The sequence below is a fragment of the Phytophthora ramorum genome (assembly GCF_020800215.1).
Source record: "Phytophthora ramorum isolate Pr-102 chromosome Unknown Phyram_PR-102_s0002, whole genome shotgun sequence".
NCBI classification, from domain to species: domain Eukaryota; phylum Oomycota; class Peronosporomycetes; order Peronosporales; family Peronosporaceae; genus Phytophthora; species Phytophthora ramorum.
In genome coordinates, this window is record NW_027150648.1 from 1,871,271 (window position 1) to 1,893,252 (window position 21,982).

The 21,982-nt window shown below is 57.8% G+C and overlaps 10 protein-coding genes across 10 annotated transcripts; 5 read left to right on the top strand and 5 right to left on the bottom strand.

Moving 5' to 3' along the window:
- Positions 1 to 724: 724 nt before the first annotated feature.
- KRP23_1998 (uncharacterized protein) lies at positions 725 to 1,618 on the top strand (the record flags this gene model as incomplete). The annotated part of the gene is made up of 1 exon (XM_067886675.1): positions 725 to 1,618. The coding sequence occupies one exon, from the start codon at positions 725 to 727 to the stop codon at positions 1,616 to 1,618; it is 894 nt and encodes a 297-aa protein (XP_067749336.1).
- A 240-nt stretch (positions 1,619 to 1,858) lies between these two features.
- Positions 1,859 to 2,857, bottom strand: KRP23_1999 (Dolichol-phosphate mannosyltransferase subunit 1; the record flags this gene model as incomplete). Its single annotated transcript, XM_067886677.1, has 5 exons — positions 1,859 to 2,182; positions 2,254 to 2,314; positions 2,382 to 2,407; positions 2,479 to 2,689; positions 2,757 to 2,857. 5 exons carry the CDS (start codon positions 2,855 to 2,857, stop codon positions 1,859 to 1,861), a joined length of 723 nt encoding a protein of 240 aa, XP_067749337.1.
- Positions 2,858 to 2,997: 140 nt separating this feature from the next.
- Positions 2,998 to 4,489, top strand: KRP23_2000 (putative tubulin polyglutamylase TTLL9; the record flags this gene model as incomplete). Its single annotated transcript, XM_067886678.1, has 4 exons — positions 2,998 to 3,056; positions 3,166 to 3,334; positions 3,397 to 3,488; positions 3,547 to 4,489. 4 exons carry the CDS (start codon positions 2,998 to 3,000, stop codon positions 4,487 to 4,489), a joined length of 1,263 nt encoding a protein of 420 aa, XP_067749338.1.
- A 279-nt stretch (positions 4,490 to 4,768) lies between these two features.
- Positions 4,769 to 5,342, bottom strand: KRP23_2001 (uncharacterized protein; the record flags this gene model as incomplete). The annotated part of the gene is made up of 2 exons (XM_067886679.1): positions 4,769 to 4,972; positions 5,046 to 5,342. 2 exons carry the CDS (start codon positions 5,340 to 5,342, stop codon positions 4,769 to 4,771), a joined length of 501 nt encoding a protein of 166 aa, XP_067749339.1.
- Positions 5,343 to 6,035: 693 nt separating this feature from the next.
- Positions 6,036 to 7,394, top strand: KRP23_2002 (uncharacterized protein; the record flags this gene model as incomplete). The annotated part of the gene is made up of 1 exon (XM_067886680.1): positions 6,036 to 7,394. The coding sequence occupies one exon, from the start codon at positions 6,036 to 6,038 to the stop codon at positions 7,392 to 7,394; it is 1,359 nt and encodes a 452-aa protein (XP_067749340.1).
- Positions 7,395 to 7,825: 431 nt separating this feature from the next.
- On the bottom strand, positions 7,826 to 9,982 carry KRP23_2003 (Reticulocyte-binding protein 2-like protein a; the record flags this gene model as incomplete). Its single annotated transcript, XM_067886681.1, has 3 exons — positions 7,826 to 8,111; positions 8,188 to 8,335; positions 8,410 to 9,982. The coding sequence occupies 3 exons, from the start codon at positions 9,980 to 9,982 to the stop codon at positions 7,826 to 7,828; spliced, it is 2,007 nt and encodes a 668-aa protein (XP_067749341.1).
- A 1,317-nt stretch (positions 9,983 to 11,299) lies between these two features.
- KRP23_2004 (DEAD-box ATP-dependent RNA helicase 39) lies at positions 11,300 to 12,742 on the top strand (the record flags this gene model as incomplete). The annotated part of the gene is made up of 1 exon (XM_067886682.1): positions 11,300 to 12,742. One exon carries the CDS (start codon positions 11,300 to 11,302, stop codon positions 12,740 to 12,742), a length of 1,443 nt encoding a protein of 480 aa, XP_067749342.1.
- Positions 12,743 to 12,858: 116 nt separating this feature from the next.
- On the bottom strand, positions 12,859 to 15,012 carry KRP23_2005 (putative pre-mRNA-splicing factor ATP-dependent RNA helicase DEAH3; the record flags this gene model as incomplete). The annotated part of the gene is made up of 1 exon (XM_067886683.1): positions 12,859 to 15,012. One exon carries the CDS (start codon positions 15,010 to 15,012, stop codon positions 12,859 to 12,861), a length of 2,154 nt encoding a protein of 717 aa, XP_067749343.1.
- Positions 15,013 to 15,810: 798 nt separating this feature from the next.
- KRP23_2006 (uncharacterized protein) lies at positions 15,811 to 16,608 on the bottom strand (the record flags this gene model as incomplete). Its single annotated transcript, XM_067886684.1, has 1 exon — positions 15,811 to 16,608. The coding sequence occupies one exon, from the start codon at positions 16,606 to 16,608 to the stop codon at positions 15,811 to 15,813; it is 798 nt and encodes a 265-aa protein (XP_067749344.1).
- A 1,960-nt stretch (positions 16,609 to 18,568) lies between these two features.
- KRP23_2007 (Nuclear export mediator factor Nemf) lies at positions 18,569 to 21,871 on the top strand (the record flags this gene model as incomplete). The annotated part of the gene is made up of 1 exon (XM_067886685.1): positions 18,569 to 21,871. The coding sequence occupies one exon, from the start codon at positions 18,569 to 18,571 to the stop codon at positions 21,869 to 21,871; it is 3,303 nt and encodes a 1,100-aa protein (XP_067749345.1).
- Between the last annotated feature and the right edge of the window lie 111 nt (positions 21,872 to 21,982).

Sequence of the window (21,982 nt, forward strand, 5' to 3'; positions counted from 1 at the left end):
ACGCTAGACTCAGGTTGTGCGATCCCACTGACTGGCGAGGATACCAGTCCACTTCAACTGAATCGGGTGGCGCATAGCGATAGTTCGCCTGCGGCACTGCAGCTCGGCGCGTCTGCTGCCAGCCGTTCGCGCCATGGGAAGTCGTTTTGAACCTCCGGTTAGCCGCGTCCTCGGACGTCGCTCTGCGTTGGCTGGTTGTATTAGGTTGCGCTACAACTTGTAGCTCTCGGAAGGGCGTTGGCGGCAATTCGGTTTTCGAAGTCTTGGTTGCAATCGACCCCCTGCTTGACAACGTCATACGTGCCATAAGTAACCGAGAGCGAATGCAAACGCAAACGCCAACTCGAACCAAACGGAAGTTTGACACCGCCGGCATGAATCGTTCAGATCTCGTTCAGATCTCGTTTAGCTCGGACGCCGACGCGGCGAAAAGCCTTTCGAGAAGCATTGATGCTTCTCGACAGGATACCAGGTGTAGGTGTTCTATCTACAGAACCGATTTAACTTTCTTTTTTTCCCACTTGCATCCAGTATGGCCCCCCGCCGCGTCTATCCCCCATAAGCCACAAGCCGTTTCAAGCGCTCACAACTCGATCCGCCACCTACAGCGCAGAACGTTCCGACTCAGGAGCTCCAAGAGGCGTAAGATCTGCTGCAGCTTCAAGCGCGCTCACTTCCCGTTTAGCCCCCAGCACCGGCACCTCGACCCGTATCCAGCCCAGCCATGTTCTGGTCCGCGGCGCTCGACCTCAAGACGCAGCGCCCGCCCAGTCGCGCGTCCTACGGCTCCTTCAGCCGCTCGGCCAGCAGCAGCAGCTTCCACATCCCGCAGAGCATCCCGGAGCACCAGCCAGTGTCGCAGTTCACGTCCCCGGTGCCGGACCAGCGCCGCGTCGAGGAGTATGTGGAGCGCCCGGACACGGCGTTCGCCCGCACGCGCGCGTCGCTGCAGCTCTCGGAGCACACGCAGTCGGCGCTCAAGCTGTTGCTGCAAGGCGAGCGCGAGCCCAAGCCCGTCCAGGTCTCAGCCAAGCCCAAGTTCGCCCGGGACATGTACAGCATGAGCAAGATCAGCGGCTACAGCGCACTGCAGGCGCCCATGAAGGAGCTGCCGGAGCGCACACCGCTGCTCAAACCGCTGGCGCGCGCCCACGGACAGGAGGAGCCCAACCCGCAGGAGAGCAGCAACGAACACAATTACTGGATGCAGGAACTGGAGCGGCGACGCGCTGGACTCAGGAGGAGCAGGCGCCGCACGTGCACCCCCATGTCGGAGAGAGCCACCACGTCGCCCCTCAAGGTGGGCGTGGTCATGTGCTCCGTGCCGCTGGTGCTCGTGCTGGGCTTCGTGCTCTTCGTGATGCTGTTTGGGGGTGGAACCGACGCCTCGAACAGCGTGATGGACGTGATGAACGACCTGCTTGGCGTGGGAGGCGACAATGACCAAGATTCCATTGCGACAAGGCATGCCGCGGCTACGGAACACAGGAGTAGGATGGCTAGGACGTTTGCACGCCCGCCCGAGGAGCTGCAACTGGAAGAGAGCCCCGTGATGGCGCTGGACGTGTCGGACCAGACCAGGCTACGTGGCGCACGGGAAGAGAAGGCGGACAAATGACGGAGGTGAGGTGTTCAACTGAATGTACGACAAAAGCGAAACAATACGCACAACAAGAGCTACCACCTTGCACCGGCCGAGCTGAGCTGCGCGCATACAACCTCAGGCCGACGAGTAAAACAGGCAACGTATAACAAGAGTGTCATGACAAATGCAAAAAATGCACCACGGCCATACTCATTGCAAACCTCGACCTACACCTGATCTACTCGCTCTGCTTGTGCTGCAGCACGCCTCCCCTTACGTTGTAAAGAAAAGGTTGAGCAGTCCCTTGAGGTACGCGACGATCTCTCCGGCACCTAGCTTCGACTCGCCGTAGATACGGTCAACGAACGTGATCGGCACCTCGGCGATGGAGAACTGGCGCTGGCGAGCGCGAACAAGAATCTCCATCTGGAAGACGTAGCCCAGGCCCTGGATCACGCTCATAATGTCTTCAATGACGTCGCGCTTGTACAGTCGGAAGCTGCCCGTCAGATCCGTCACGGACGGGTTCAGCAGCACCGTCGCCAGGTAATTGGCCACACGGCTCGTGAGCTTGCGGCGCAGGTCCCAACCATACACCTGCACAAAAAAGTATCCACGCAAAATGAGCTCCACAGTTTTGCAATAACAAACTGGGAAACAATACGTACGCCTCCACCGGAGACGTAGCGCGTGCCCGTGACGATATCACAGTCCTCCTCCGCCTGCTTCCTGTTGCCATCAACTCAACGTAAGCGTGCAAATCCTTATCTGAAACTTGGTAGCATGACTGACGTACTTGATGAACTCGGGAATGAACTTGGGCTAATAGCGGCACGTACGTCAACAAAATGAATAAGCACATTGAGACCAACTAAAACAATTGATCAACTCACGTGGTGGGACAGATCTGCGTCCATGAGGAACACAAAGTCGCCCGTCGCCAGCTTGAGGCCGTCGCGGTAGGCGGATCCCAGACCGAGTTTTCCCTCACGTGGCAGGATCACGATCTTGTCCTTGCCGTAGATCTGCTGCAGCTCGCGTGCCACTTGCAGTGTACCGTCCGGACTGTTGTCCTCCACGATCACGATCTCGTACTTGAGTTTGCTATCATGTTACAGTCCACAAGCCGTCAGAGGATCGCGCGTGTTTGAGAGCACAAAACGGCGCGTACTTGTCCGTGAACGTCTGGTCCAGCAACCACACCACGAGCGGCAGGTTCTCGCGCTCGTTGTACGTCGGCAGCAGCACCGAATACTTGTGCGACGTCGCCATCTCCCGGAGCTTGATTGAAATTGTGTAGCGTCCACGCGGCCAAGGCCAAAATGCACTTTATGTGCTACACTTCAATTACGACTATCATTCCGGTACAGAACTGCATTTACCGTAAAACTTCAAGGATAATCGTTTGGCTAATGGAGCGCAAGACGTCGTCGCTGCAGGCTGGAGCAAGGCCCGACAGCCGAGAGCGAAGGTAAAGAGAGACACTATAGTCGCATAATGTCGTATACACTGATAGTGTTTGGTTGCATTGAGATTGATGTGGAATTTGTTGTTGTGTTTGCGATATTGGGGGAGATTAGGCGGGCGGTGCGCTTTCGGACGTCTTTGCACAATACGGTGCTGGATGTGATGCAGCGGCAAGGAGGTTGGATCGAGACGGAGAGCGAGATGGACTGGGACTTGCATTGGGCTGATGTAGGCTGGATCCGAGAGAACCTGGACGCCTTCACGCCGCTTCAAGATCATCAGGTGTGTGGCGAAGATCTCGCAACGAGTGGCGGTGGAAACTCACTCTTTTCGTGTTCCAACAGCGGATTAACCACTTCCAGAATCATTACGAGCTCACGAGGAAGGATTTGCTGGTCAAGAACCTCAAGCGGATCAAGAGGCAACTCGAACGCAGGTAACGTTGATGTAGCTATGTGTCACAAAATGTAGCCATTTCACGGACACTGTTGCAGCGGCGACACGGAGTCTCGACACGAAGCAGGGCTTTACGACTTCTGGGCGGCTACGTTTGTATTGCCGCATGAGTACGGCATGTTCCTTGAGGAGTTCAAGCGAACGCCAGGAGGTAGATGGATCATGAAGCCCGTGGGCAAAGCTCAAGGCCGCGGCATCTTCCTGTTCGAGAAGCTCAGCGACATCAGCGAGTGGAAGCGAGACGCGTCGTGGAAAGGAGACGGAGCCATGCAAGCCAAGACGGCAGATACGTACATTGTGCAGAAGTACGTCGAGTCACCGTACTTGCTTGGCGGCAAGAAGTTCGACTTGCGGCTATATGTGCTGGTGTCGAGCTTCTCACCGTTGACGTTTTGGATCTACCGCGCGGGGTTTGCACGCTTCTCGCGCGCCCGCTACTCGCGGAGCAAAGGTGATATGGACAACCTCTTCATGCACCTAACGAACGCCTCAGTACAAAAGGGTGCGGACGACTACGACGAACGCCTTGGCTGCAAGTGGCCGCTGCACAGTCTCAAGATGTTCCTCATTAGCAAGCACGGACAAGAGGCTACTGACCGCTTGTTCCTCGCGACCCAGTCACTCATCACACGCTCGCTGCTAGCTGTGCAGCCGACCATTATCCAAGACCGACACTGCTTTGAGCTGTACGGATACGATGTGCTCATCGACAGCGCTCTCAAGCCGTGGCTTATCGAGGTGAACGCCTCTCCGTCCTTGACAGGCGATACCGACGCGGACTACTCCCTCAAGGCCAACCTCGTGCAGCACACACTGGATGTCGTGGACTTGGAGCGTCGTCGAGAGGGCAATGAGCTGCACGTCGGCGGCTTTGACCTCATCTGGAGCAATGGTGCGGCGGTGCCGCACGCCAAGCCAAACGGCTACAGTTCGTACCTCGGCTGCACTTTCGAGACCGTGGACGCTCCTGAGCGAGGTTAAGGTTGAAACGTACATGAAGCAAGGCAGCCCATTCGTATTTGATGATTGATGTTGTCTGGTCCGACCCTGATGCTCCGTTCTATTCCACTTCTCCTGTCCTGCATCACGCAATATGAGCAGCAACATTTTCCCAGTGGTTACGGCCTCCGCTGTCTTGCAAACGTTCGGGCCCTCCTCTCAATTCAGTTGTCTGCACAGTTCGCCGAGCCTCTCAACGAGAAAAGGCGGCCACTTACTTGTCCACAAATGCTGCACGCATCACCCATCTCAAGCAGCCGATTAGTCCTCGTCCTCGTCGTCGTGCAGCGAGGCCCAGACGTTCTTGGTCTCCACGGCCTTGCTGGTGGGCGCCTTCATGTTCTGCAGCTGGGCCCTGGCGGCGTCCACACCCAGCGACGGGAAGGCGCGCTCGTTGTCCAACTGGATGCGGCGGTTCACGCGGTTGCGTTGCTCCTGCTCGGCCCACGTGGTGGCCACAGCCTCCTGCAATTGCAATAAACAACGATTAATTCAGTCGGCAGGCCCATGTCCACTCGGCTTTACGTAGCGCTCGCACCTTTTCGTCCGAGTTCTTGTACTTCTTGGGCTGCTTGGCCCACTGGAAGGCCTGTTTCTCCTGCTCCTGCTCCTTGTCCAGCGACAGGTCCGACAGCACCTTGCCGGACGCCGTGGCGGCGGGTGCAGGCGCTTTCTTCTTCTCGGGCTGAGGGGCGGCCGCGGCGGCGGCGGCGGCGGCACGCTCGGCGTTCTGCGCGCTGGTCTTGACGATGACGTTGGCGTTCACGGTCGTGGATTTTTTTTTCTTCTTCTTGCCGAACAGGGAGTTGAGCTTGGCGTTCGCTGGGTCCGCCATCGTGTTTTACAATGGGAAGATATTTGTGGTTGGCTCGAGCGGGCGTTCCGAATAATTTGTGTGCTTGTACACCAAATGTAGTGGAATGTTCGCTGCATTTGTCGCGACGCAAGATGTTGGAAGTTTCAACATCTCACACGAAAGACTCGACAAGCGGCAGGTCAAAGCGTCACTCAGGACTCGGCGTTGCATTTTGCCTTCGGGAATGTTCGACGTTGAAGCAGCGGACGAATCGAAGCAGAAACGGGAAAAAATTCTCGTGGTCTCTCCGATTTGCCTGCGGCATCAACGGTACGGTGCCCCCACCCGACCTCCGCTTTGCTTTCTATTAGAAATGCGCTGCATTTGCAGTGAATTCATTCGCGCGAAGGCATCTCGTGGCAGCGTGGAGCGGCAATGACGACACACCCCGGCGACGCGTGTAGAGCTTCCCCGTCCCCTGCAGCCAGCTCTCGCTTGTGATTGGCGGACAGAGCCGTGGGCGCTTCAACACTGCAAAAACGATGTCAACTGATGGTACTCAAGCTGTGGTCCCTAATGCCAAAACAGGGTACTTTCACATCAGCTTATTTCCATACGCTGCAACATGCGGTTTTCCAAGCAGTCCTCTATTCGAGCGCGGCTCGAAGCGACAGATAGCTGCTCACTTCCCAATCTGAGCCCGTCGAAACACACCGATTAGATCTCATCGCCATGACCGCAACCGTCGCCAAGAGCTGCCTGTCCTGCGGCAAATCCGACGCCAAGAACCGCTGCGGCGGCTGCCGGCGCGTCTTCTTCTGCGACCGCGACTGCCAGCGCCAGAGCTGGCCCAGCCACCGGCCCGAGTGCCTGCAGACGCCCAAACCCGTCGAGGCGCAGCATATACCCGCTAATAGCATACAGTGCGTTGATATACCCGGCGCTGCTGCTGCTCCCGTGGCCACGTCGCCGCCCAAGAGCGTGCGCCTCGTCACGGAGCCCGTGCAGGTCGTGGAGATCCCTGCCGAGCCCGAGCAGCAGCAGCCCAAGCCCCAGAAGAAGAGCAAGAAGCACAAGAAGAAGCGCAAAGCGCGCAGCAACAGCATGCACGTGGCCTCCACGAGCGCCCCGCTAGCGCACATGCTTCAGCGGAAGAACCGCTCGGCCTCTCTCGGAGGCAAGAAGCACATCATGTGGGGCGACGTGACGGCGCGCGAGTTCGCGCGCTTCCCTGGCGGAGGCAGTGCCGTCCCGTACGACGGCACGTGGGCTCTGGGCCTCGGCAAAAAGCTCGCAGATGTAGAGCTGGGTAGTGTCCTCGAAGTGGAGCAACTACGAGAGCAGCAGCTGCAGGAGCGAGCCAAAAAGCTCTCCAAGACCAAACGACGCGACGTCCGCGTGGGCGAGACGCGCCAGTTCGACTACCAGCGAGGCGTCGACAACCCGCTGTTCTCGAGACTGAGCGAAGACGAGCGCAAGAAGGTCTTTTCGCTGGAGAAGCAGGCCCAAGAGGACGACGCGATCCAAATGTCTTCTTCCCCGGAGATGAAGAAGTCCTGGCGCAAGTACTCGACGGGGTCGACCTCGAGCCTGGAGGCTGTCGAGGAGCTGCAGGTGGCAGACGCAGCGCTGACCACGCCGGACTTCGGCTGCGTGTCTATCGAGCAGCTCGACGAGTTCGCCAAGATCCGCGACTCGCGCGACGACGCGTGCGGGTGCTCCTGCGGAGACTTGGTCAAAAAGGTGGCTAAAATGAACGTCAAGAAGCTGCGCGTATTCCTGCAGGAGCACAACGTGCCGCTGCCTGGGACCGGCAAGACCGAGCTGATGGCGGCGGCGAAAAAGGTGGCCCGTGAGAAGAAGAACTGCCAGAGCGCCGACGCGGACTGCGAGTGCGCGCGAAATGGCGTGCCTTGCCACTCGGACGCATGCGAGGGCTGCGCCGGCGACTGCCATAACCCGTTTCAGCGATACGTGTACAAAAGTGCCGAGGTGAAGCAGTACCGCAAGCAGCAACTGGCCAAGTGGCGCCAACTGCAGGGCGACCTCCAGCAATCGAGTGAGGCGGCTGCGCCGATCCGTGTGGCGTAAGGAGGAAACAGAGCGGCAGAGAGGTCTTGCCAAATCTGCTCAACATGTATACGAGACCACGTAGCTGCCGCTGCGTGAGAATGCGACGAAGTGCATCTACCATCAAATGTAACACCAGAAAAATAAAGTCGCTTCCACGCGGTGAAGTATGAACTACCGCAGACATATCCTCGCTCTTCTCGAACTCAGGCCTCGATGCGATGATAGTCACATGTGAAAAGATAAAAATCCATTTCCCTGAGTAGCCGACTCCACCTTCGCTCTTCAATCAAGCGAAAGTGGCTGACGGACTAGCTGCCTGTCTAGCTCTCGCAACTCGACTGCTCTCTACTACTGAAAGCACGCTGGTTCAGCTCTACATCTGCATGCAGGTAGCTTGACTGGACTAAACAATTCCCGCGGCAGCACTGCGACGGAATATTTTCCTACAATTACCGTCGTCGCGAGAAGATGCCGCGGCTGCCGCGGCTGTTAGGCTGGCTGCTGGGCTGCGTGGCACGTTTGTTTCGGCGCTTGTACACGGCGATCTGGTCGTCCACACGAATACCCCACTGCAGGTGCTCCGCCTTCACTGCAGCGTTCAAGAAGAGGTTAAGCTTCTCAGCACGCTCCCCGATCGTCTTCTGCGAGAAGTTGCCCACGACGTGGCGGTGCGGCAGCTCCGGGATATCGCGGCGCTTCATGCCGTTCTCCTTCATGAGACGATCACACAGCGAGCTGTAAACATAATTGAGGAGACAACCACGTTAGCACCGCACGTTCACAATCACCCTCACAACTCCGTCGCACGTACCGGAAGGTGCTGTAACGCTTCCAGCAGAACACGGTGCCGTAATTGGTCGTGCGGATCTCCAGCTTGTACTGGATGAACTTCTTGCCCGTGCGGTTCACGATGCGGCTGTCAACGATGCGAGCCGACACGAGACCAATTTCGTCAGGAACTGTAAAATCAGCAACAAGTCATTAGTAACCAGTTTCACCATCTTCAACGAAAGCCCAACACCGAGCAACGTACTCGGCAGGGAAGCATCCTCCACAATCGCGCGCTCCTCTTCTTCCTCCACGTGAATGGCGACGTCGTTGATCTGCACAAAAGCCAGGAACTGGTCGTTGTCCGGGGCGTTCACCTCCGTGTTGATGGCGTAGCATCCGACGTGAGGGTCAAGGCCCACTACCTCACCCGTACCGAACGGCGTGTCCACCTTGGTACGCGGCGACAGGATACGGTCGTCGTCAAGGTTTACGTCGTCGCTGGGAACAGTGATCTGCATGCCTCCCATGGCGTTGTCCATCCTCACAGCGTACGTCTCGCGGTCCTTGTCGTAGCTCACAACGCGGCCTGGGCCACGCTGACGCACGAGCACAGGCACGTCCTTCGACAGGGACTGCTCGTACTTCTCGTTCTTCTCCTGCTGAATGCGCTCTTGACGAATGCGCTCAGCCTCCTCCTCGGCAAGCTTAGCAGCCAAAGCTGCCTCCGCGAGCTTACGCTCTCGCTCTTCACGCTTTTCCTGCGCGCGACGCTCCTCCTCTTCACGGATGCGATTCTCTTCGGTCTCTCGTGCGAGACGATCCTCCTCGTCGCGAGCCTGTGCGGCCAGGAAAGCAACCTCCAACTCTTCTTTGCGAATCCGCTCCTCCTCGGCACGACGCGCCTCCTCCTCCGCGAGCAGTTCCTCCTCCTCAGCACGAAGACGGTCTTCCTCCTCCTGCCGCAGTCTCTGCTCTTCCGCAAGACGCTCTTCCTCCGCGCGCTGCGTCTCCTCTGCAGCCGCAAGACGCGCGGCCTCTTCAGCAGCGATACGCTCTTCCTCAGCACGGATAGCCTCTTCCTCAGCAAGACGCGCAGCCTGGTCAGCAGCAAGACGCTCCTCATCCGCCTTGCGCTTGGCCTCGGCCTCTTCCGCCTCACGACGCTCCTCCTCCTCAATGAGACGCAGCTCCTCGAGACGCGCAGCCTCCTCCGCCTGACGACGACGCTCTTCATCGGACTCCTGTAGCTTACGCGCGCTATCCTCTTCAGCAAGACGCGCAGCCTCCTCCGTGGCCGCGAGCTCCGCAGCCTTGCGCTCCTCCTCCAGGCGACGGCGCTCCGAGGCGTCGGCTGCCTGCTTCATGCGCACCTCCTCCTCGGCACGACGCTCATTCTCGATCTGCTCGCGACGCAGGCGGCGCGACTCCTCCACGCGCGCGTCGTAGGCCGCGTCATTGAGCTCCTTGGCCGCGCGCTCCTCGGGCGAAAGCTCCTTGAGCGTGTCGGCGTCTCGACGCGCCTGGTCCTGCCTGGCCAGATCCGCCATGTACTCGGCACCGTGGCGCTCGCGCAGCTTGCGCACGGCGAAGGCGCGGCCCAGACTCTGCATCTTGGTGGCGTTCTTGTGCACGTAGGCCATAGTCTTGGGGCGGTGCAGGTACCAGAACTTGACGGCGGCCTTGGAGCTCATGATAGTCTCCAGGTCCAGCGGCCGCAGCTCCGTCTCGTCCGACTGCATGGCCTTGTGCGTGGCCTCGTCGCGGTGCAGCGCCTCGTGATCCGTGGGCACGTTGGACTCGCGCCCGTCCTGGGGCTTCCAGTACGACGAGTACATGCTGGCCGGTTTAGGGACTCGACGGTGGCGAGTAGAGAGGGGAAATGCCGCGAGCAAGACGGCGAGGGAGAGCTGGTCGCGCGGTCGAAGGCTTGTCGATCGCGTCGAGGCGAATAGTGAGGAGAGACGAGGCGGGGGGAGAGGCCGGGTCGCAAGTCAGACGGTTCACTCTGAGTTTGTATGGAACTACTTTCGCAGGGAAACCCGACGGGCTCGACACACGAACCGTACACGACTCTTTATATTAGGTTTTGTATGGTAAGGTCGAAAACGGGTTTAGTGTGTGATCCGTGTGGCACAAACCTACGCCAAAGAGCGGACCAAAACAATGTGGCGCCGGTGGCTTCCCCGCTGAATGCCTCCGGCTCCCTTGGCCGAAGTGGAGCGCGTGCAATTACAGCTTTGGCCATTGCGGAGCAGTTATCGCTGCTGCTGCAATAGAGACGTGCTGCAGTGCTGCCGGGCGAGGGAGCAAGGCAGGGCACGTGGCTGGTTCCGATTCGAGCTGGTTGCAACCGCGCTCGCAGGCTGCGAGAAGCAGCGTCTTTGTCATGGAGCCGCCGCCTCGCCGCACCTGCGTATGACGTACAGTGCCGTCAGGTCGCGACGAACTCCGCAGCCTGTCCAGGAAGCACTCGGCCTGGAATTGGCCCTGCCTAGCTGCAACGCTACGAGTTCACCGTCAAAGCTAAGAGCAGCACCACCGCAGCAACAAATCTGCCAATTGACGTGGCAAGCCATTACACTCAAGGTGTGAGCTACGAGTAGTGAGATGGACTGTAGACGAAGCACCAGGGAGACCGACTGCTTCTGGCCACCACCCTGCTACCGGTGGCAACGCAGCTCGGCGATCTGTTGAAATTCATATCGTCGTCGGTGCTACCGGTGGCAACGCAGCTCGGCGATCTGTTGAAATTCATATCGTCGTCGGTGCTGCGGATCACGTGCGCTCGCAATGGTACATGCACTGGCGTGGAGCGCTGGGAATCCAGCTCCGAGCCGTAATCTCGCGTGGGCTTCGGCTGCACCGTGGCGTCCGATCGTCGGGTCTCTCTCCGCAACGTCCATCGAAAACCCAAAGCGATCGACAAGAAGATCATCGCCTCTCACTCGATGATGTCGTGTGTGCGCTTCAATTCAGGGTTGCAAGTCAGTCGTCCGACAGCGTAACATCGGATTGACTCACCTCAACTTTCCACCGTTAGTTGCTGTTGCCTTCAACTTTTGCTTCAACTAGAGTGATGGTCAGTTGACACTACAGTTTTCAGCCTTTTATTTCCGATTCATCACCACCAAACAAGCTCCGAATTCATTGAAATGCGTCTGGCGTTGACGTCGCTGTTGCGCCATGGCCGCTCGCGTCCAGCGCTGTCTGTGGCCGCTTCCCGCCGGTTCTTCGCGGCGCAAAGCTTCCAAGACTTGGGCATCGACACTCGCCTGGTGTCTGGCCTGGAAGAGATGAAGATCGCGGCGCCCACGGGCATCCAGCTCAAGAGCATCCCCGTCATCCTGGACGGCCACGACGTACTGTGCACGGCGCAGACAGGCACGGGCAAGACGCTCGCGTACCTGGTGCCTGTAGTGGAGAAGCTGCTGCGCAAGGAAGCGGCCAAGAGGAAGGTGCAAGAGGCCAAGGGAGACGTTGTGCTGGGCCGACCCAGCGCCCTCGTGCTGCTGCCCAGTCGGGAGCTGGCGCTGCAGGTGAGCCACGTGGCCAAGCAGCTGTCGCACTGGGCCAAGTTCGCGTCCTGCACCGTCACGAGCGGAGAGCGCAAGAGCATCCAGCAGAAGAGTACGGCGCGCAGACTGGACCTGATCATCGGCACGCCCGGTAGAGTGGCCAAGTGCATCAGCAAAGGAGACTTCTTTGTCTCTCGCATCGACACAGTGGTGGTGGACGAGGCGGACACGCTGTTCGACGCCAAGATGGGCTTCCGGACAGAGCTGGACGCAGTGCTGGAACCCATTCAGGCGAGTGCGGCGAAGCGCAACCAGCCGCTGCAGATAATCTTGGCGGCGGCGACTGTCCGCTCGCCGATTGACCAAGTGCTCAAGAAGAAGTTCGGTGACCTGCGAGTCGTGAGCGACGACAACATCCACAAGACGCCGACGACAATCAGAGAGGAGTTTGTGCGCGTCGTGCCCGAGTCCAAGCACTCGGCGTTGCGTGAGACGTTGCACCTGCACCGACGCCGCGCTGCCAAAGCGATGGTTTTCTGCCGGAATTCGGCCAGCGTGCGCTCCACGGAGCACATGCTGCGCGAGCACGGTTTCCCAGACACGGTGTGTCTGCACGGCGACATGCCGCCTGCTAGACGCCACGAAGCTATCCATGGGTTCGCCGAAGATCCCAATGTGAATATCCTAGTTTGCACTGACCTGGCTGCCCGTGGTTTGGACGTCGAGTCTGTGAGGCACGTGGTCATGTTTGACTTCCCCAAGAGCGCTGTCGACTACGTGCATCGCGCTGGTCGTACTGGCAGAGCCGGCGAGCAGGGACTTGTGACCAGCCTTGTAACCAAGCACGACCTCAAGCTGGCCATGAGCATCGAGAACTCTAAGCGGAGCGATAGCACAATCAAGGAGCTACGCGAAGACGCGTCCACAACTCCGTCGACAGGACTCCAGCAGTCTGTACCGGGAGATAGCAAACAGGAGAAGCAAGAACGCCGCGGTCCACCCCAAAAGCGAGGAGGATATGGTCGCGGCACGAAGAAGCTGCAGAAGCACAAGATTCGGACGCCACGTCCGAGACGGTAGAGGCAGCTTGCTGCTCTAAGATCAAGGAGAATAAAAGCAGACAATAGAATACAGAGACCTCAACCACTGGCAATGGCAACGAGAAAACCAGTTCATCTATCATATAAAGCGTTTATCTACCGCTTCAAGTTGTTCCGCGCACTCATGCGGCGGTACAGCGTCTCGAGCTCGCGCTTGGCATCACCAGGAGGGAAGTTGGCCAGATCGAAGTAGTGGGGCGCGATGTCAATGAGCCACTCGCCCATAATGCGGGTGTTCAGACGGATGTAGTTGCGGCTCGTCAGCACGAACTCATTGTAGACAACCCAGTCCGGCTTGTTGTCGAGCACGCACGAAGGGTGCAGGTGCACAACCTGGTTGTCTTTCACCGTCACATAGTGTCCGCCAACGGCCTTGTGTCCAACCTGCATGAAGAACCCAGACACCAGCGACTTGATGATATTCGGGTAGTACTGCGGCGAGTGGATGTCTAGCGTGGACTGCGTGGGCATCTCCAGACGCTTCATGTTGCGGACCAGCTGGTCGCGCACATTCGACGCGCTTTGCAGTGAGCGGTTGTTCAGGTAGTTCTCGTAGCACCAGTTGACATCACCGTTGTTCAGCTTGTATGCGTGGAATACGTTCAGCAACGTGAGGTGGTCTCCATCAACGTGGGCGAAGGTGGCCTTGGCCTCGTTGGCGGCCTTGGCGTCGTTCTTGGGGCGAATAAATGGCTCCTGGACAGACAGCATGGCCACAATCGTAACAACTTCCTGTGGCACCTGGTACTTAGCCGATGAGATCAGCATCTTGGCCAGCTGCGGTAGGACAGGCAGCACAGCCATCTGACGACCTAGGTCCGTCAGATCACCCTCGTCGTCCAGAGCACCCAGGTAGTTCAGCATTTCCAATGCACGCATCAGCGTCTCGGGAGCAGGCGGGTCCATAAAGTCGAAGTGGACCAGGTCGTCGATTCCGAGCTGCTTCAGAGTCAGAACGACACCGCTCATCTCTGAGCACAGAATTTCAGGGTATGTCTGCTCCTCCAAGTCGCGCAAGAACGACTGCTCGGTGTAGAGGCGGAAGCACTTGCCCGGACGCGTACGACCGGCACGACCTGATCGCTGCTTAGCCGAAGCACGAGAAATGGGCGACACCAGTAGAGACTCAACACGGATGCGCGGGTTGTACACCTTCTGCTTGGAGAAGCCCGGGTCAATAACGTACACGATGCCGTCAATCGTTAGCGATGTTTCTGCCACATTGGTAGACACAACAATCTTTCGGCCCTTGGGGCCGCCCTGGAAGCGCGGCTTCGGAGCGTCCTTGAAAATAAGCTGCTGCTGCTGCGGGGTGAGAGACGAGTACAGCGGGTACACGTCAAGCGGGCCGTACTTCGACGAGTCTAGAGCGTCCGCCTCGGCGCGGATCTGACGGCAGGCATTTTCAATCTCTTCTTGACCAGTAAGGAATAGCAACACGTCTCCTTCGTCCTCGCAAATGTGAATCTGGACGGCAGTGCGTACTGCAGCCTCCAGGTAGTCACGCTCAGGCTCCGGCGTGTAGAAAATCTCCACCGGGAAGGTACGTCCAGGAATCGCAATCAGCGGTGCGCCTTCGAAGTACTTCTGAAACTTGACAGCGTCCAGCGTTGCACTCATGACGACCACCTTGAGGTCTGGACGCTTAGGCAGCACTTCCTTCAGCAGACCGAACAGGATGTCGGTACTCAGCGTGCGCTCGTGTGCTTCATCCAGCAGGATGGTCGAGTAGTTAGACAGCAGCGGGTCGCTCATGGCGTGCTGCAGCAGCATTCCGTCGGTGAGGAAGCGCAGCTTGGTGCGCTGGCAGGTCATGTCCTCGAATCGGATGGTGTAGCCCACCTCCTGGCCCAGCTGCACGTCCATCTCCTCGGCCACGCGCTTGGCGATACTCATGGCGGCCACACGACGCGGCTGCGTACACGCCACCATCTTGCCGCCATCGGCGTGCAGTAGCGTGAGGAACTGCGGGATCTGCGTGGTCTTGCCACTGCCCGTCTCTCCCTCCACGACGATAACTTGGTGCTGTTTGACGGCGTCCTGGATCTGTGTCAGGAACTGGTGCACGGGCAGCTTCTGGCGCTGGGCCAACAGCGTCTGGTAGCGAGCCGAGAAGGGCGCGCTCGTCAGAGGGTTCGTGCCGGCGGCGGCTGAAGCGGCGGCGGGAGGCGCATCCGAGAACCTGCTCTTGCGCTTCTTCTTCTTGCCGTCGAGGTCGCCCACATCCAGTGTGCGCTTGCGGTCGGCCATGGTGCGAGGAAGCTGCTTGGTCTGCGTCTGGCGTCGAGGCCACTGGTGGCGATTCTGGTGGCGATTTGACTGGCTGGCAGTTTGTGCCCACTCAAAGTTTGGACCTCCTCAAATTTTGGTCCCAAAAGACACTTTCAGACCTAAAAAAAGCAACCCGGGAGTTTCGCCCAGGCAGGAGCCGCGAGGTATCCCCCCACATGCAGCCACTTGATTCAAGATTGAAGACTTGAAACTTTGAGGTCTAGTGGTCGCTGGAGGCTCTACACACACGAGACACTCAGCATCTTGCCTATGAAGGCCAACGCGAGCTGTTTGGTTGGCTGCAGACACCGCCACCCACCCGTGTGACGCTGGTACCGAGGCGGGAATTTCCTCTTGTAGGGCGGCTCCGAGCGTCTCTGCGCGACTGCCTGCTAATGAAGTGTGATAGTCGTCGCAGTGTCTACAAGGGACGTGTCTACTATCAAATACTTTGAAACGCATGGCCCGTTGAGCACCGTTTCCTCGTTCGGTGCCGCCTGAGCGTTTAAAGAGGTTGCGCGTATGCCTTCTTGTCAGAATGGCGAGCCATTATCGCGCTCGTAAATGCCGCCGTTCGAATGTGGACACCTTGTCCCCTCGTGACATCTATGGTACTGTACCGAGCTATAATTAGAAAACCGTTACGGACACGCTGTATGTTCGGATGGCGTGTCGAGGTGAGGAGGACGAACACGAAGAATGGGAGGAAGAAGATAAGCGGACAGATCACTACACGGCGCTTGCTTCGCGCCGTGCTTTGCACAAATACATTATAAGTTAGACCTTGGCGTCCAAGTCGTTTTTCCGTGCAGTGGCGGTGATGGCGCGACGCACGTCCGGGATCATCGCGAAACTGTTGATGAGGAAGAAGACACTGCCGACCACGTAGAAGGTGATGGCTTTGTTCATGTAGTGCGTGCCCTCGTCGACGAGGTTGATGTACCGGGGCAGATAGTACCAGCTACCGATGGTGAAGAGAAGCGCGCCGATGAACGTACCGAGCGCGGCGATGGTGGCCCAGCAGGCGACGTTCTTGATCTTGAAGCCGGTGACGCGCGGGTCCTCGTGGGTCATGCAGATGAAGAGGATCTCGACGACGGCGGCGATGCAGAACAGGATGCTGCCGATGAAGAACGCCCAGCAGCCGAGCTCGGGTGCCTTGACGTACCACGTCGGCAGGAAGTAGAGCGCGCCGAGGATGAAGATGGACGCAGCCATGTAGTTGCAGAGCGCGTTGAACGCGCGCAGCACCTGGCGCAGCTGCGTGCCGTGGTTGTAGCGGACGGTCTGGATGAAGTCAAGGTTGGCACCGGTGAAGAACATGATGCAGCCGACCACGAAGCACCAGCTGGCGAACAGCCCGGCATTGCCGTCCCACTTAACCGAGTACTCTGGGTAGAAGTAGATGGAGCCCACGAGGAAGAGCAGCGAGCCGAGGAAGTAGACCACGACGCGCCCGATCTCGACCCCCTTTTCCCAAGTGGCCAGCTCGTGGCTGCCGTGCAGCAACACCTCCGGCTGCCGCGGGGTCATCTGGACCGAGTAGTGCGAGTTGCGTGGAGAAACGCCTGGCATGGTTTTGTTTTCTGGTTGACTTCGATGGACCACTTGACCACTTGACGGGGGATTTATAAATGAAGGCAGGGTGAAGAGAGGGTCTGCGGAGGGCATCCGTTGGAGGTCCAGCGTGCATACAAAACCCTAGGTCTCCGCGGCTAAAGCCCGTGTCGAGCTCATCAACGATGAGCTGATGAGCTCGACACGGCCGCCAACGACAACACGGGAAAGCAGCAGTGAAGAAAGCCGGAGCTTCTGGATTCCAGGTGTCCACACATCATGCATGACTTTTTTGGCAGGCTGCAGCAGCCGCTGGGAGACTCGCAGTGCCAGAGGCAAATCATGCAGCATCGGAAAAACGGAACCTTCGGGCGAGGTGGTGAGCAGCTCGGTGAGCAAGCTGTGGTGCTGATCTCCGAGGTGTTTTGTTAACGGAGACGGTGATGGTCTCTGCTAAGATCGTCGTCAATGTTCGAGGACGCCGTGGATGAACCGGGTTGTTGCCGCAGCCCGCGTCACAATGAAGGAGAACGATAGGATAGGATGCACAGCAATCCCAACACGTGCAAATGCAGAGAGAGTGCGACGGCAGGACAGAGGAGGGGGGCGCTCGCTGAGCGAGGCCTCGTCGGCAAGTTCTCCGCTCACGTTCAGGCTGGATGGGTGGTGCGCGGCAGTTTCGGCGCCGGCGAACACGGCTTCGCACCCAGGAAGCCTGCGAGCATGCTACAGACCGCGGGTACATGTGCAGTACATGGCGTGTTCGCCTGCCGATTCGGCGTTGCTGAGGCGCGGATGGTCTACATGTCAAATGGCTGCATGACTAGGAGAAACGGCTGCGGATCATCGCTGGCCAGTCGATTCGTACTGTATGTTGTTGAGCCCCCGTTACTACCGAGAGATACATGTACCGGTAGCTGGTTCGTCATTTCACGGAGAACTTCAACGTGGATAGCGTTCACAACCAGCGGAGGAGAAAATGCAGACACACTTTTAGCTGGCGGGGAAACGTCTGCGTGAGCATTCAGTGAAGACGCCCTCCGTTTTGGTTTCTATTGCAGGACTCTTGAGATCGAGTCGAGCTTCCAGCAGATAATAGCACTGCATGTTGTAGTTTTCACTAAGTACGTTTCCTGTTTTGGCCCGGCTCCGTCCAACACGCAGAAATCCAGAGGATGCGCCGGGCCGACACGCCAAAGTTTGGTCTGCGCGCGACGGCCGACTTGCCGACAAGGCACTTGCACTGCAAGCTGAAGGTTGCAATGCAGGCGTCCACCCTCAACGCCAGTAATTCATACTCATGGATGCGTCTCCGTTTACAATCGGATCGGATGCCGTCGCGATTGCGGCATCGCACGTTGCAGCAGTGGGCCCTCAGCGGCAGCGAAGCGGGGCTTTAATACGGGCTTCTCGCACACCGGTACTCACATGGGGGCTATTCAATAACTTATTGCTGTCTGAGACAGAGTTGAGTTTTGGTGAAGTCCATGTTAGTCAGCCAGAACTCGCGACTTGATTTCGTCGGGTCCCTGCGGCTGGTAGACGCTCACTTCAGCCGCCTCTTGTTTCTTTGTCTAGCTGCGTGAACACACGCACTTCTACATGTTGCCGAGCTTGAATAAATACCGTCATGTGAATAAATTTCATCACGGAAGCTTACGAAAACGCTCCTCGTAGCAGTTTCGACTCGCCACTGGCCGGCGCGTTCAATCACCTTCGACAGATGTAGACGGGCGGCGGCGACCATGGACATGGGAGACCAATGCATGAACATGTGCATGTACATGTACATTATGCAACACGCTCGCGAGTTGAGGCGCGTAATGCTACGCTCGTTGAAGCGCTGTAGCAGCCATCCCCGAGATGGCTATATATTATGTAAACACAATAATTTAGTGTGGCGTACATATTCAATAATCGCCCCCAAAGCCGATCCAGTAGCTCATCAACCCAGCCACGCACGCCAAAGCCTGCCACCATGAAGAAGACGCGCATGTCCATCGACGACATCCACGCGATGGTGGGCAGCATCCGCGCCAACGTCGTCAACATGCGGGTGACCAACATCTACGACGTGCAGGGCCAGGGCGATGGAGGCGCGGCCAAGACGTACATCCTCAAACTGCACCAGCCGCCGTTCCCCAAAGTTTTCCTGTTGCTCGAGTCGGGCGTGCGCTTCCACACGAGCAAGTACGCGCGCGATGCCAAGGCCGGCAGCGCACTGCCCAGTCAGTTCACTATGAAGCTGCGGAAGCACCTGCGCGGCAAGAGACTGTCGGCGCTCACGCAGCTGGAGGGCGACCGCGTCGTGGACTTGACGTTCGGCCAGGACGCGCTCCAGTGCCACCTGATCCTGGAGCTTTACGCGTCGGGCAACATCATCCTCACGGACGGGGACTACCGCATCCTGTCGCTGCTGCGCACGCACCGCTTCGACGAGAACGTCAAGATGGCGGTCAAACAGGAGTACCCTGTGCAGTTGCTCGGGGACCAGGAGAAGCAGCGCGGCATTCAGACCACTGCGCAGCTCGTGGGGTTCGTGGACAGGTGGTTCGAGGAGCAGGTGGCCAAGGCTGCGGTGGTGCTGCCCGGCAAGACGCAGAAGAAGAAGAAGGCGCAGACGATCAAGCAGTTGCTGCTCGTGAAGGAGTCGACATTCGGTGGTCTGGGTCCTGTGATTATCGAGCACTGTCTGGTGGGAGCGGGTATTTCCTCCACATTGAAGCTCAAGAACGCAGCAGAATTTACGGCTCTGGGCGACGACAAGTTGACTGCCTTGCTGGCTGAGATCCAGGAAGGCTGGAAGCTGCTAGAGAGACTTCAGGACGAGCAGATCTCGGTGAATGGGCCGATTCCTGTACAGAACGATGATGACGCGGGGAATGGCAATGACGATGAGGAGGAAGTTGCTACCCTTGTCGCCAAGGAGCCTTCTGCTGCCTCTCAAAAATGCGGATTCATTATCCTGAAGGGTTCCGCTGACGAAAGCGCACCAGAGCAGTTCGAGGAGTTTACGCCGTTTCTGTATGCTCAGCACCTGCAAGCGCACAAGAAGGTGCGCAGCTTCGACACGTTTGACGAGGCTGTTGATGAATACTTTTCACGCTTCGAGGCCGAGACTGCAGAGGTGGCAAAGCAGAACGCTCAGCTTGCGGCGGAAAACAAACTTGCGAAGCTTAAGAAGAACCAGCAGCAGCAACTCGCTCAACTCCGCGAGGTTCAGGAGCAGAGTTTCCAGGACGCGCAGCTTATTGAAGCCAACCAGCAGGATGTAGAGAATGTCCTCCTGGTGATTCGTAGTGCGTTGGCCAGCGGTATGGATTGGCGCGGCCTGGAAGAACTTGTGCGTTACGAACAAAAGAATGGCAACCCCGTGGCAAGCCTCATTCACCAGCTAGACTTGGAGCACAACCGCGCAGCTATCTTACTCTGTGATGATGATGATGATGATGGAGCTGAGGGTGGAGGTGACGGTACCGGCGAGGAGGATAAGCAGGCACATGTTATCTGGATCGACTTGGCACTGTCAGCTCTTGCGAATGCCCGTGAAATCTACACCAAGAAAAAGAAGGCGGGTGAGAAGGTGAAGAAGGCCACAGAGGCGACTGACAAGGCAATTGCGTTGGCCGAGAAGAACACCAAAAAGACGTTGGAAAAGCAGCAAACAAAGCGCAACGTTATCTACCAGCGACGTAAAACGCTCTGGTTCGAGAAATTTCACTGGTTCCTCACGAATGAAAAATATCTGGTGGTGGCAGGCAAAGATGCTCACCAGAATGAGCTGCTGGTGAAACGCTACCTGCGCAAGGGTGACGCGTATGTCCACGCCGACCTCCACGGTGCTGCTACGTGTATCGTGCGCAACCACGCAACTGTGAAGGATAAAAAGAGCCAGGAATTGCCTCCGATTCCAGTGGCTACGCTTGAACAGGCAGGGTGCATGAGTGTGTGCCGTAGTAACGCGTGGAGTAGCCAGGTCATTGCCGGTGCCTACTGGGTTCATGCTGACCAGGTCTCTAAGACCGCTCCTGCAGGCGAATACCTCAGCACAGGAAGTTTTATGATTCGAGGCAAGAAGAACTACATCCAACCGTCCCGACTTGAGATGGGCTTGGCAATTCTCTTCCGTATTGATGAGAGCTGCATCAGCAACCATACGCGTCAAGGCGATGGAAGGTCATTGCGAGCGTCGGGGACCTTCGAAGAGGAAGATGAGGATGAAGAGCACAGTGCGCCTCAAGCCGACAATGCAACATTAGCTGAGCAGGAGAAAGATGCTGCAACAAAGAAGCTTGATGATGGCGATAAACAGCAGCAACGTAAAACTCAAGTCGTTACGAAGGAAGTGGATATTGTTCAGGAAAATGAACATGATGAAGAAGAAGATGATGAATCCTCCCAGCAATCGCAACGCGATGGTAAGAAACGGTTGACAGCGAAGGAAAGACGTGATCTGAAGAAGGGTAAGGCACCATCTCAGGAGACAGCGGTAGACGAGCAACCCCCGGCAAAACAAAAGCAGTCGAAGGGCAAAGACAATGGTTCGGCTCCACAGCAGAAGAAGAGCGTCCGCGGTAAGAAGGGCAAGATGAAAAAGATGAAGAAGAAATACGCGGACCAGGATGATGAAGATCGCAGGCTGCGTATGGAAGCACTTGGTCACGTGGTTGAAGAGGACCAGGAAGACGAGGAGCAAAGCAAGGAGAACGACTCTGCAGAGTCAGGGGATGAGGACGGAGAGAGCACTACGGATACCAAGACCGAGGCGAGTGAGGAGTACATTCGCCAGCAGCGCGAGAAGAAGGAAAAGTTTCTGGAGGAGCAGGAAGACGAGGCTGAGGGCGCCGACTTCTTCGACGCGTTCACGGGCGAGCCGCTGCCGAACGACCTCGTGCTGTTCGCGATGCCCATGTGTGCGCCGTACGCTTCGCTGACCAAGTACAAGTACAAGGTGAAGCTCACGCCGGGCAGCCAGAAGAAGGGCAAGGCGGCCAAGCAGGCCATGGAGCACTTTTTCGCGTCCAATTTCAAGGACGAGAAGGACGCGACCAAGTCCGCTGCTCCGCACCAGCAGAGCGAGGCGGACGACGAGGTCCAGCCGGACGTGAATCCGGTCGTGGTGCAGCGCGAGCTCATGCGTTGCATCCCCGAGAACGAGCTCGTGAACTGCATGGTCGGCCCCGTCAAGATCTCAGCGCCAGGTCTTCATGGTCCCAATGCGGGCGGCAGGAAGGGTGGCAAGCGTCCGTCCGGCAAGCCCAAGAAGAAAGGAAAGAAGTAACATGGCTACACTCGCTTCAACTTGAACCTGTCAATAAAGAACACCGCACAGCAATTTGACGTAAGTAGGTAGAATCTCATGCGAATTAGATTTTCTCTTACTTTCCGCCAA